The sequence below is a fragment of the Balaenoptera musculus genome, chromosome 11 (genome assembly GCF_009873245.2).
Source record: "Balaenoptera musculus isolate JJ_BM4_2016_0621 chromosome 11, mBalMus1.pri.v3, whole genome shotgun sequence".
NCBI lineage: Eukaryota > Metazoa > Chordata > Mammalia > Artiodactyla > Balaenopteridae > Balaenoptera > Balaenoptera musculus.
The window spans coordinates 65,972,075-65,985,278 of NC_045795.1; the positions used below are offsets into that span (position 1 = coordinate 65,972,075).

Below are 13,204 nucleotides of genomic sequence, written 5' to 3' on the forward strand. Positions count from 1 at the left end.
GCCCAGGAAGGTGGCAGGGCTTCCTGCGGGCACTCTATCTCTTGCTTCCGTGTGCCTGGGGCCCCCAAGGGATGGTGGCTGCTGGGGAACCCAGAGCCCTGCAGAGAGGCTTGGACCTGGTGTTATAAGCACCTGGGGCTTCACAGAGAAAAGTGGGTAGTGGGTGATGAGGAAAAGTCCAGCAGGTGGCAAAAGGGCAGAGGGCACAGCCCAAGCTAAGTCCTAGCAAAGGAACAGATGCCACCTCCCAGAGATGGGGTAGCTGGAGCGCTGGCAGGGTTAGCCAGGGCCAAGCCAGGGAGGGGTGTGTGAATGCCTGGCTAAGAGCCTGGGATGTCCCCGGGCTTCAGCAAGTTCTCTGAGTGAGGAGCTGGGGAGGCAGGGTACTGCAGTGGGGAGGCACTGGGAGGAGAACTGGCAGAAGGACCACGGGGACCCCCAGGCTGGGTACCTGGGGAAGGGGTCAGGCTTCAAGCTGCAGGGAAAGGAGCTGGGGACTTGTTCTATCTTAAAGGAGACAGAAGTCCTCCCTGAGTTGGGGGCTCTCTGGAGGGAGGAGGGTGTGGGCTTGGGCACTGCTGGGGGTGGGTTGGAGACCTGTGGAGTAAGAAGACTGAGGAATCCCCAGCAGCTGGGGAGAGAAGGAGGTTCAGGTGGAAGGTCAGGGTGTTGTGCTGGGGGCTGGACTTGTGGCCGGGGGTGGGGAGGTGGGGGGGGGGGAGGGAAGGGGGCAGGAGGGGAGTCAAGCCTGAGAAAGGGCCCCATGAAGCTGGGCTGGAAGAGGCAGCAGTGACTCCCTCGAGGCCTCCAGGCCTGCATGCCACAGGATGCCCAGCGCTGAGATGGCAACTGGAGTGCACACCTGTGTACCCCACGGTGTGCCAGACCTGCCTGGCCCACCATTTTCAACGGCGGGGCAAGTGAGGAGAGTGATCTGAGAGGTTCAGTCTCCCCCTAGGGACACACAGCTGGTGAGCAGCAGAGTCAGGATTCAACCCCACCCCTTTCTGGCTACTGGGGAGAGGATTCTTGGGGCGGGCTCTGGTCTGCCCTCCCAGAGCATCCCGAGCCCCCAGCCAGTACTCCTGGGAGTCTCTCCCCCTGACTAGTAAGGGATTGTAGCATTTATGTTAATGTATGTTAATGAGTACAGGGTGCCTCCGGAGTCTACTTTGCCGCATTCCTGACACCTCCTCCCCCCCTCCCCCAGGCAATGGAGAAGGAGGGGAGAGGGAGGCCCCACCCCCAGGCCCCTCTTCCCCCCGCCCCGCTGGGCAACGAAGAAAACAGAAGTGAGTGAAGAGCTGTGATGTGGCTGGTGGGGGGGGGGGCTCCCCCATCCCGGAGGGGCTGACCTCAGCCAGGGAGGAATGTGCAGGAGGCGGAGGGCAGGGGCGGAGCGGGTGGGGGTAGGGCCCCAGCTAGAGGCCCAGGGTTCTGGGTGGCCCCTCCCTCAGCCCCTCCACCTCAGCTCTGACTTGGCCCTCAGAAGGGAACAGGCAAGGAAGGAGGGGAGGAGCTCATCTTTCCAAAAAGGTGGGCTGGGGGTCCTCGGGGAGCCTGGAAACCAGGTGGGGGGTGGATGGGGGAAATGCCAGAAAGACCCTTCCCGGGAGATCCCCTGGAGTGGGTAGCAGATTGTCAGGGAAGTTAGGCCTCAGCTGGGCTTTCCAGGGCCCACTTTCCACCGCTTCCCTCCCCCCCCCCCATGCCTAAGTCCTCAGGGTAGCACGTCCTAGTACCCACGTGACCGGAAGAGGGAAAGGTCGAGACTTTGGAGCCACCAGCCCTGATGGCTAAAGCAGGTGTGAGTGGGGAGCCAAGGCCCAACCCAGCCCAGGCTGGGCACTGGGAGTGTTGGCTGTAGCCTTCCTCAAATGGATGTCTCACCCCAGCCCAGTCGCACCACCCAGAGTCCAGGCAGGGTGCAAGGGGCAGGCCCAGCTGGCGATGAGGCCTGGGGGAGGCAGGTGCTGGGACTTGGCACAATCCACTTATTTCCAGAAGGAAAAACCAAGGCCTTGGCAGGCTGTGCCACTGATAGGCAGCACCAGAGACCCAAGCTGCCTCCCCTGGTTTGTTCCATTCTGTCGAGACCCAGGCCCAGGCTGCATGATTCCAGAATCCTTGGGGACTTCCAGAGCCCAGTGTGACCCACAGCCAGTGACCCTGCCCCTAGAGGGCTGCCTCCATAAGTTTCCTACCCAGGGTCTGCACACGCTGGGACCTGGGGCTGAGGAGCAGAAAGGAGACCTTGTGGGATGGGGACAACTTGAGCTCCCACTCCTGGGGATCTCCCTTCCTGCTCCAGGGAGGGGGACACATCTGGAAGTGGGAAGGCAATGCCAAGGGCTCAGGTGGGCCAGGAACAGCCCAGTCCCTTCGGCTGGGGGTTGAGTCCCAGGGTGTTGGACAGATGGGGGGGGGGGGTCCTGGTCCCATTTTCCAGTATGGACACTGGGTTGGGGGTGGGGATGAAACAGAGGCTGGGACCCTGGGCCTGAAGAACTAAAAGCAGTGGGGGCAAGTAGGGGGTACCGTGCAGTTGGGTAGGGACCTCAAAGGCACTTGCTGATCTTGGCTGCTTGGGTGGAAAATTGTAAACAGCCAAAGAATTTTGTTTGCTTGCATGAGGCCAGGGGACGCTGCCCAGGTCCAAGGCAAAAGAGCCTGGGAGGAGGGAGAGGCCACATCCTGGAAGCCCAGGAGCTCAGGCAGGGGTATGTCACCCCCACTCCCCCTCCTGAAGGCCCCTGGTCCTCCCACTAACCCCCACCCTTCACCTGCCCATCAGCCAGCCAGGCAGGGCCAGAAACACCAGGCCTGAAGTTCAGGAAGGAGGGGCATGGCCCCACCCTGGATGGGCACAGACACTTCTACTCCAGGGACTTGGCAGGAGATGGGCAGCAGAACCATGCACACTTGAAGTGCCCACATGGCCTCCCTCACAGACCCCTGAGGAGCTGCTGATAGCCTTGGGGAGGATGTAGGAGGATGCATTTTGGGGGGATTGAGGGGTGGAAGCCCACCTTCAAGCCCTGGTATGTTCACCCAGGTGGACCTGAGGGCCCCCCTTGACCATTGTCAACATTCAATCCCTCCAAGGAAGTAGCCCTGGCAGTACAAACAGGGTGTGTCCACCAGACTCACCTTTAGGCCAAGACCCCAGACCCTTCCCAAATGAGGCGCTGAGGTGTAGGAGCCCCATCCTATCCTTGAAGCCCCCTTGGGTACCTCACTCTGTTATTTGGTGGGGCAGTTCCTCCCACCTTCAACCTTGGAAGAACGACTGGAGTTCATGGAGATGGCATAGAATGCCCCTCACCTCCCAGCAGAGACATGGGACCACCGGTCAGGACGGGTCTCTGGATGGTCCCACACCCTGCAGTGCAGAAGTGAGACTTGCCGCCTGCCTCCCTGCCCTGCCTGCCCCTCTGGCCCTCTTCTCCCACCCCAGACTGGCTGTCATCAAAGCCACTGCCAGCGAGGTGACAGAAGTACTAAGTGGCCCAAGCCCTAAGGAAGGACTGGGGCAGGGTCTTGGGGGCCCATCAAACCTCCACTTGAGAACCCCCTCTCCGACCTCTGACCGGCCCTTCCCAGCTGGCTCCTGGGGACTGAGGTGGCAGCTGAGCCCCTCATTACCCACCTCCAGCTCCCCAGCTATGGAGGGACAAGTGAAGAAACGAGTCCCTGGGGGTGCCCCGTCTGACCAATCCCTCTGCCGGAGCTGCCTGGGGCTAGGGGGTCTCTATTGCTTCTTCCTTATTTGCCTTGACTGCCGGCCCCACTTCCAGGACCGCTGCGTGGGGCATCCTGCTCTGAAGCCCTACGGGGGAGGGGTCGGCCCTACCCGCCCCTCCCTTGTGCCCGTTCCGCTCTGGCCACCAACTCCAGCCGGTCCGGCTGCCTGCCCAGTCACCCGATCCGCCCCGTAAACTTGACGGCGGGGCGCGGCTGGCTTGGTGGGGGCGGGGGCTGCTCCTTAAAGGAGCCGTCAGAGGGTGCCCTGGGGCCCCTCGGCTTCTCCCCTTCTGCAGGGTGAGAAGGGGCCAGGGTGAGGAGCCGCTGCTGCCGGAGCTCTCGGTGGAGTGTGGGAAGGCAATCTGGTGTTTTGTGACGTCGCAGACCTCACGGGCCTAGAAGAGGCAGCGGCAAGTGTCAGTGGAAGGAAGGAGGGAGGTGGGAGTCCTAGGGTGGGAGGGGTCTGGAAGCGGCGGAGCTAGGCGGGGGTTTGGGGAGAGCAGTCTGGAACGTGCCCCGGCAGCTGTGCCCCTTGCTTGAATGCACCCCAGGACCTAGCCCCACGCCAGGGCTACTGTGCCCGGCACCTGCCCAGCTAACTTCTGGGAAGGAGGGTGGGCATTGCAGCCAGAGCCTGGCCCCATCTGAGAGGTCCAGGGAAGGGCTCTGGCTCAGAGAAGTGGAGGGTCTCAAAGATGGGGAAACCCTGAGGGCGAAGACGGGATGGAGAGGCTCAGGGAGACTCTGGAGGCTGGAGAGGGAAGGGCAGCTCACCCGAGCTGGGGGTGAGAATCTGCTTCAGGACCTTGGCTCTCCCCACTTGATTCCTCTTGGGTCTGAAGTCTGAGCTCACAGAATTTCTGTGTGTGACCAGCCCCTCCCACCCTCTGGGGTGGGGAGAGAGAGGTCAAGCACAAAGCTGGGGCTGCTGGATCCAAGTGGGAGCAGCTCCCAAATCAGAAACTGAGGCGTCTGCCCAGCCCTGGGTCTCCCGGCTGCACTTCTCCCTCTGAGAAGTGGGTTTCTGGAGTGTCTCAGAGTTGAAGGCAGTGATTGACGCTGCAGTTATCATTTGCTCACCTGCATGTCCAGAGAGACTTGTACACTTGTGCACAAACACATACACACATGTGCAACACAAACACGTATATTCTTACAAAGTGTACACACCCTCAGACATGTACACACTGTGTAGACATGCATACAATGCCGTGTGTGCACACATGCATGCCACACCTACGTGTGTAATACAACACACACGCCACATGGTTTCACATAGATATGTACACATATGCCTGCATACACACTACACACACACATACATACACACTGCGGAATACAGATACACAAAGGGATCCTTAGAAGCACATTCACACTCAAAGACGCCCACACCATTGGCTCCAGCTCCAAATGTGCTTCTGTTCCTCTGTGGGCCCGTGGGTGCACAGCTACCTCCAGAGGCCTGACCCCCCTCCTGTTACCCTCACGCCCATGACTGTCTTGTTTTGCTCATTACACTTGGCACCACTGCGATGACTACACCAATCTGAGTCCTTGTTGGTACTCTGCCCCCTCCTGCAGGAGGACCTTGTCTGTGTGCCCCACTGCCCCCAGCCCCAGTCCCAGGCTGGCATGACGTAGGCACGCAGAGTTTGTGAATTAATGTCTGTGAGTGTGTGTACAGGAGGGCGGGTTACTGGGGAGGGTGACGTGGTGGGGCAGACGCCTGCCAGTGTGGGGTTGACCCCGAGGGTGTGCCCAGCGTGGGTGTGTCTGTGATTATGGCCAGGCAGGGCACCCTCCAAGGGAGAGGAGGGCTTGCAAGTGGAATGCGACCCCCCAGCCTCTTTCCCCTAGGGGCTGTAATCTGATCCCTGGGGACTCCCCCCAGCCTCCCTCCCTCGCCCTCGCTGCAGCTCCTTCTCTTCCAGATCCCGGGGCAGAGTCCAGGGTGGCTCAAGGCTCCTCCACACACGCCCGCTGAACCCTGAGCTCCCTGAGCTGCAGGGATGGGGCGGGCTGAGGCCGCCGCCATGATCCCAGGCCTGGCCCTGCTCTGGGTGGCAGTGCTGGGGGGTGCTGCCCCCAGCATGCCACGCCTTCGCCTCTCCTTCCAAGGTAGGTGCACCTGGCAGGCGGGAGGGCCCACCTCAGCGTGGGCAGGAAAGGGGCCCAGTGTGGGTAGGGGGCATTGTGTTTGCTGTTGCACTGTGTGTGTGCCACCGGCTGGGTTGGATTGGGGGCACGCTCAGGCCATCTCCAATTAACCCTTTCCTGGCCTCAGTCCCCAAGCTCTCTGCCCACATTCTCCTCATGCTTTCCCAGGAAGCATGGCAACAGATCCTGCCTCTGTTCCATCCCCTGCTCCCAGGGAAGTTGAGATGTGGGGACCATTAGAGCCCCCTTCCCACACCCCCTACACAGGGTGGTTACTAGGCAGTGGCATCATACTGAACCTAGGCTGGTGGCAGAGAACCCTCAGCCTGACTTTGGGGTTGGGGTTCTGGCTGTCCCAACATGCAGGCCTACCCCAGAACCCTTGCCTCCTCGTGCGCTCGCCTGGAGACACTACTTGTCTGAGGTTGCCCTAGAAGCTCCACCTGCTTCCCCCCTGGGGGCAGGGGTGGGCTGCACTGCCCACCCTGGAAGCTCTGCCCCTGGGTGGGCCTGTCCCCCTGAGTGTAAACTCACACGCGTGTAAATTCACATGTGTGTGGGCCAGGTCACATGTACAACCTTGGCCTGTGAGAGAGACAACAGGCAGGGCCTGGGAGAAGCTTCTAGCATGACTGGCGAATCCTCAGTGGTGTCCCCACCCCACAGAGCTCCAGGCCCAGCACGGTCTCCGGACCTTCAGGCTGGAGAGGACGTGCTGCTACGAAGCTTTGCTGCTGGATGAGGAGCGTGGGCGCCTGTTTGTGGGCGCCGAGAACCATGTGGCCTCCCTCAGCCTGGACAACATTAGCAAGCGGGCCAAGAAGGTGCCAGGGACCCCCAGCCTCAGCACTGCCCCGGGACCCCACTCCAGGCTTCCTGGAGGAAGGGCCCCCTGAGTGAACACCCTCAGCATAGAGAACATCCCGAGTCCCTGACCTGTGTTCTCCCTCCCCCACCCTCCCCATAGCTGGCCTGGCCGGCCCCTGTGGAATGGCGAGAGGAGTGCAACTGGGCAGGGAAGGACATTGGCGTGAGTGTTGGCTGCCTGGGTGGGAGTGGGGAGGGTCAGCCCCTCACTCTAGAGATGGGCAGTGCTAAAACAGAGGCCTGCCTGTTCTGGCTATGATGGGGGCAGGAGGGTTGAGGTGGCTGAGGTCCAGAGGTAGTGAGTCAGGGTGGGGGCTATGTGATTCTTCTTGGAGGCCTCTGCGTCATGGGGGGCAATGCAGGCATGCTTCCCAATGAACCCATTCTGGTGAGAGGTGAGCCGGGCTGGTCACCAAGGGCACCTGAGTCCCTAGAGCCCATGTTAGTACTTGCCTGGACTAATGCAGAAAAGAAGAAGGGGTGGGAGTGCCACTGGTGAGCTGGGAGCCCTTAAGGCCACCTCCCTGGGGGAGGCCTCATTGTTCCTGCCCCTGCCCGCGTGCACGCTAGACTGAGTGCATGAACTTCGTGAAGTTGCTGCACGCCTACAACCGCACCCACTTGCTGGCCTGTGGCACAGGGGCCTTCCACCCAACCTGTGCATTTGTGGAGGTGGGCCAGCGGCTGGAGGTAAGGCCAGGTCTGGTCAGGGAGGGAGGTTGGGAGGGTAAGGAAGGGCCTGCAGTAACAACTGCCCCCTGCCTCCCAGGAGCCCATGCTTCGGCTGGACCTTCGAAGGCTAGAGGATGGCAAGGGCAAGAGTCCTTATGACCCCAGGCATCGGGCTGCCTCCGTGCTGGTGGGTGAGTCCAAAGGCTGGGGCCCCAAGAGAGCTCCTGGAACCCCTCAGAGACTCTAGTATCTCACAAAGTCCCAAGACCCTCCCTAGAGCCCCAGGGATCCCCCATAGCCTCACTGGCTCCCCAAGAGCCCCCAGAGCTCCATAGTGCCCCCAACCCACCACAAGAGCCTTTGGTTTCACTAAGCAGCCTTGCCATGTCTACAGGGGAAGAGTTGTACTCGGGAGTAGCCGCAGACCTCATGGGCCGGGATTTTACCATCTTCCGCAGCTTGGGTCAGCGTCCAAGTCTCCGAACAGAACCACACGATTCCCGCTGGCTCAACGGTGAAAGGCTGGTGGGACTGTTGGGAGGGGGCCCTCATCTCCAACAGAGCAGGTGCTGAGTAAGGCTCATAAAGGGAGTGAGCAATGAGTGCTCACCAGGTAGCTACCCTGGGTCAAGCCCTGCACTAGGCACTGGGTCGCAGGGTGGACAAGATAGGTATGGCCCGTGCCCTCTTTGAGTTCACAGACCTCAGAATGAATACACAATAAGATCAGTTCCAATGGCCAGGAGATATAATGACAGAATGGAGAGGAAGGGAAAAGGAGACTAGGCAGCTGTGGTGGTGGTGGGAGGGTTGGGGAAAGGAAGCCACTCTGCTGAGAAAAGGTATGTGCTAATGCCCAAAACACAGCAGGATTGCGGGAAGAGCATAAGACTATTCCAAGCAGAGGGAATAATTAGTGCAAAGACCCTGGGGGCAGGAACAAGCCAAGGAACAGACTCATGAAGGGAGCAATGATAAGGGGTCCGGACTGTCAGCACAGGGTAGGGCCAGGGTAGATTATTCTAAGAGTGATGAGACCCAGCAGAGTATTTGAAGCAGGAGTGGGGGGCATCTACTTTCTGCAGAGAGGAAGATTCATGAGTGAAGGTAAAACCAGATACCCCATATCCCTCCTTTCTTGGCCCACTGGCATAGAGAACTGCCAGGGGAGAGGCGAGAGGCCCACCACTGGCCAGGGTCGGCCTGCGTGTGGGGCCAGGTAGCCATGGTCTCTGCTGCCCTCTCGTGGCTGCTTCTTGACTCGCAGGCCCTCTTCCTTTCGATTGTGTCCTCCGGGAGCACCATCTGAACTTGGTCCTAGAGGCTGGGTGGTCAGCTGCTGCCCTGAGGGCTTCTGCCAGCACGAAAGGAAGGGGAGGCAGTGCCTGGGCCTCCTAGCAGGGGGCAGGGCCAGGACCTTGCTGACCCCACGCCTCCTGCTGTGGCCAGAGCCCAAGTTTGTCAAGGTCTTTTGGATCCCGGAGAGTGAGAACCCGGACGACGACAAGATCTACTTCTTCTTCCGTGAGTCGGCAGTGGAGGCCACGCCGGCCCTGGGACGCCTGTCTGTGTCCCGCGTTGGCCAGATCTGCAGGGTGAGGAGTCCCTGGGCCACATTTGGTGATCTTGCCACCGCCCCTTTGCCTGTCTGTCGGGGCCTCGCCCTCATCCCCTCCTACTGACCCCGCAGAACGACGTGGGTGGCCAGCGCAGCCTGGTCAACAAGTGGACTACGTTCCTGAAGGCGCGGCTGGTGTGCTCAGTGCCCGGTGCTGAGGGCGATACGAACTTTGACCAGCTCCGTAAGTGCCAGGAGTGGAGGATGGGGGTGTGGGGAGGGGATGCAGGGGCGCAGACCCTGAGCCTGGCTGTGCACCCTCCCCCAACTCGGTCCCTTCCCTGCAGAGGACGTGTTCCTGCTGTCCTCGCGGGATCGCTGGACCCCGCTGCTCTATGCTGTCTTCTCCACGACCAGGTGAGGTGTGGGAGGTAGTGGGGCAAGGCTGGCTAGGCCCCACTTGAGCCCCTTACTCCACTTACATCTTCACCTGCAGCAGCATCTTCCAGGGCTCCGCAGTGTGCGTGTACAGCATGAATGATGTGCGCCGGGCCTTCCTGGGACCCTTTGCACACAAGGAGGGGCCCGTGCACCAGTGGGTGTCCTACCAGGGCCGTGTCCCCTACCCCCGACCTGGCATGGTGCGTAGCCCAGGGACTCCCACCACAACCCACTTAAAGCTTCAGGGGTGGAGAACTTGGCCTGGGGTTTTCTTGGTGAATGTTGTGTCTTCTTTTTTTTATGGGTGGGAAAACATCATCTTCATTAGACAGGGCTCCTCAGGGGAAGGCCATGTTTCCCCCTCAGACCCCCAAAGGCAAGGCTGGAGTTCCTCTTCAGATTCCCAGGGCAGGGCTCTGTCCAACACCCGCCCCCTGTGCGCGCGTGCGCACACCACACACTCACACATGCTCCAGGTTCCGGGAGGTGTCCTGTGGACGGCTGCCCACCAGGCCTTCACATCCACATCCTTGTCATGCCTCCTTCCCACCCCCCAGTGCCCCAGCAAGACCTTTGGCACCTTCAGTTCCACCAAGGACTTTCCTGATGATGTCATCCAGTTTGCCCGGAACCACCCCCTCATGTACAATTCGGTCCTGCCCATGGGGGGGCGCCCCCTCTTCCGACAAGTGGGCGCCGGGTACACCTTCACCCAGATCACCGCGGACCGTGTAGCAGCTGTTGACGGATACTACGACGTCCTCTTCATTGGCACAGGTCAGTGTCCTGCCATGACCACCCACAAGACCCAGCCCAGGCTCTTTGGCCTGTTAGTGGAAGCTCCCCCTGTTCAGTCCCATCTCCATATTTTTCCGGGGGCTATGCCCCCATCTCCTTCTGGATGCTGCTCTGATTGCTCCAACCCACATTCTTCACCATCCCAACCATGCAGAGGGTGGAGGCCTCAGAGGTGAGGAGACCCCTGGCCCTGGCTCTCAGGGAACACAAGGAGTCACTCACCCTTCTCATCCCTGCAGATGCTGGCACCGTGCTGAAGGTGATCTCCGTCCCCAAGGGTGGCCGGCCTAATGCTGAGGGGCTGCTCCTGGAGGAGCTGCACATGTTTGAGGTGAGGCCTAGCCCCCGTTGCCTGGGGTACCCCCACCCCACGGAGCCCTGATCCCAGCACCCCTCCTCCCTCTCAGGACTCAGCTGCTGTCACCAGCATGCAAATCTCCTCCAAGAGGGTAAGTGACCAGAAGGCTTGGGGGTGGAATGGACCCAGCCTGTTCCCAGGTGCCCCCACCCCCATTCTTCTCTTGATAATTACAAGCCCCAGTTTCCAGTACAGGCTCTGCCCTCACTAGACTGTGGGACCTGAGACCTCAGTGTTCCCTTTTGTCAAATGGGGGAAGGGATCCCTGACCTATGGGAGGCGGGCACGGGGCCACCCTCGGTCAGCCTGGAGCCCCTTGTACCCCTAGCACCAACTGTACGTAGCCTCTCGGAGCGGGGTGGCCCAGATCCCGTTGCACCGCTGCGCTGCCCACGGCCGCGCCTGTGCCGAATGCTGTCTGGCACGTGACCCTTACTGTGCCTGGGATGGGGCCGCGTGCACGCGCTTCCAGGCCAGTGGCAAGAGGTGGGTAGGATCAGGGGCGGGCTGCCTGGAGGGAGTCTTTATCCGCCCCTGGCTAAAAGAAGGGCTCACGGAGGCTCTAATGTCCCCCCTCCCCAGGAGGTTCCGACGGCAGGATGTAAGGAACGGCGACCCCAGCACACTGTGCACCGGGGGTGAGTGTCCCAGCTGCTCCCACCCCCCAACCCTTAAAGATTGCCCCACCCTGCCCTGCCTTGTCTGAATCTGACATTCCCTTTGCCCCCAGACTCATCCCATCCTGCGCTGCTGGAGCGGAAGGTGTTCGGTGTGGAGGGAGGTAGCGCCTTCCTGGAGTGTGAGCCCCGCTCGCTGCAGGCGCGCGTGGAGTGGACCTTCCAGCGCGCGGGGGAGGCGGCCTACACTCAGGTGAGCCTCCCGTCACTCCCCTCCCAACCAGGCCCTTGTTCCGACTCCTACGTCCAGGAAGTGCCCGCCCTGATTAATGAGGCCCTTGGCCTGCTCCGCACATCTAGATGCGATCCAGCTCCGCCCAGTGAGTCTCCGCCCAACCAGACCCCTAACGCCTAGTTTGGCCCCTTGCCTGCACTCCGCATCCTGGTGAGGCCCCATTCCTCTAACTAGGCTCCTGACGCCCGCGCCCCAGCCCAGTCCGAAGGAAGCCCCGCCCTTGCCCCGCCCACTGGGGGTGGGGTCTCTGACGCGCCCCCACGATAAGGCGAGCCCCGCCCCGTTTCCTAACGCCCCGCCTCACGCTGATCCGGCCCGCAGGTACCCGCAGAGGAGCGAGCAGAACGCACGACGCGGGGCTTGCTGCTTCGCTGGTTGCGGCGTGGGGACTCAGGCGTGTACCTGTGCGCAGCCGTGGAGCAGGGCTTTTCGCAGCCAATGCGTCGCCTGGCGCTGCACGTGCTGAGTGCTGCGCAGGCTGAAAGGCTGGCCCGTACCGAGGACGCTGCGCCCGTCGCGCCGCCGGGCCCCAAGCTCTGGTACCGGGACTTCCTGCAGCTGGTGGAGCCGGGCGGCGGTGGTACGAACTCCCTGCGAATGTGTCGTCCGCAGCCCGCGCTGCGCCCACCGCCTCCCGAGTCGCGGAGGAAGGGCCGCAACCGGAGGACACACGCCCCAGAACCGCGTGCTGAGCGGGGGCCGCGCAGCGCAGCGCACTGGTGACTCGGCCGTCCTCACGCTGGGGACTGGAGAGGTGGCAGCAGCAGGGAGAGGGGGCGGTCAGACCCTGGGAAGCAGCTAGGGGCCCGGCACACAGCGGTTCCTGGTGGAGGGAAGACACAGACCCGACAGGCCCTGGCCAAGAGGCAGCCATGCCGGCTTATTTATTAACAGAGAATAATCCTTGAATGTAACCCCGATAGGGGCGGCCCAGGCTGCGCACAGGGTCCAGCTGGTCAGGAGGAGGCAGAGAATCAGGGTCCCCGAGCAACGACCTGGGTGGGGGAGGTGCCCAGAATGCCCACCCTGGGGTAAGGGCCACCTCTTTGGGCAGTGAGCAGAAAGCTGTGAACAGGCTGGGGGGGGTGGGGGTGGGGCAGGCCGACTGTACTAATGCAATAAACATGTTATCAGCTGAAGCTGGAATGGCCCCATCAGACAGCCGCTGGTCTTAGTGTTACTGACCCAGGTTCTTGGACTCTTTAATCAATAGAAGTTGGTAAGAGGTCAGATGAGAAATTCGGGCAAGGCTTTATTGGGGCTCATGCTGCAGCACAAGGGAGTGAAAATAAAAAACAGGTGCCCAACAAGCAACAGGTGCCCTTGCTTGCTTGCTGGGGGAACAAGGGTTTGGGGGAGGGTGGCTCCGAGCTGGTTCCTTGAGTGAGAGTAGGGGCACATCCATGGGTCAGGCCAGAGGGGTGGCTTAGGTTGTCTACCCACCGTCTTGGTGGTGTCGTGTGCAGGAATCATGAGTAGTCCCCTGCTTTTCTCCCAACACCTCAGAAGTGGCAGTTGGGGTTTTGGTTTTTTTGCGTCTTGCTCATAATTTGCCCCAGTTGCAGGTGTGTGTGGCTATTTTTAGTCCCTTATAGTTTCTTGTATTCTGTTGCTCCAGGAGATGTTTGTCCAGGTGTAAGCACTGCAGCAAAGGGACCCAGGTCCCAGCCTGTCTCATTCCCCCCTGAGGGATTCTA

General features: G+C 61.0%; 1 protein-coding gene across 7 annotated transcripts; it reads left to right on the top strand.

The window, feature by feature from the left end:
* The first annotated feature begins 1,518 nt into the window (after nt 1-1,518).
* Nucleotides 1,519-12,668, top strand: SEMA3B (semaphorin 3B). 7 transcript variants are annotated; one of them, XR_005021979.1, is made up of 19 exons: nt 3,939-4,160; nt 5,676-5,862; nt 6,568-6,725; nt 6,869-6,931; nt 7,339-7,458; nt 7,538-7,631; nt 7,835-7,954; nt 8,890-9,035; nt 9,131-9,242; nt 9,346-9,415; nt 9,495-9,639; nt 9,997-10,216; nt 10,477-10,568; nt 10,645-10,686; nt 10,924-11,081; nt 11,178-11,233; nt 11,326-11,465; nt 11,573-11,657; nt 11,829-11,917. XR_005021979.1 is itself a non-coding variant. In XM_036870452.1 (19 exons), exons 3-19 carry the CDS (start codon nt 5,754-5,756, stop codon nt 12,228-12,230), a joined length of 2,247 nt encoding a protein of 748 aa, XP_036726347.1. In that variant the 5' UTR covers nt 3,942-4,160; nt 5,326-5,412; nt 5,676-5,753; the 3' UTR covers nt 12,231-12,668. The 7 variants fall into 7 exon arrangements, 6 of the variants coding, with proteins under 6 accessions (XP_036726349.1, XP_036726350.1, XP_036726347.1 ...); XM_036870452.1 differs by lacking the exon at nt 11,573-11,657 and adding an exon at nt 5,326-5,412 and having other exon boundaries at nt 3,942-4,160; nt 11,829-12,668; XM_036870454.1 differs by lacking the exons at nt 3,939-4,160; nt 11,573-11,657 and adding an exon at nt 1,519-1,536 and having other exon boundaries at nt 11,829-12,668.
* Nucleotides 12,669-13,204: the final 536 nt, after the last annotated feature.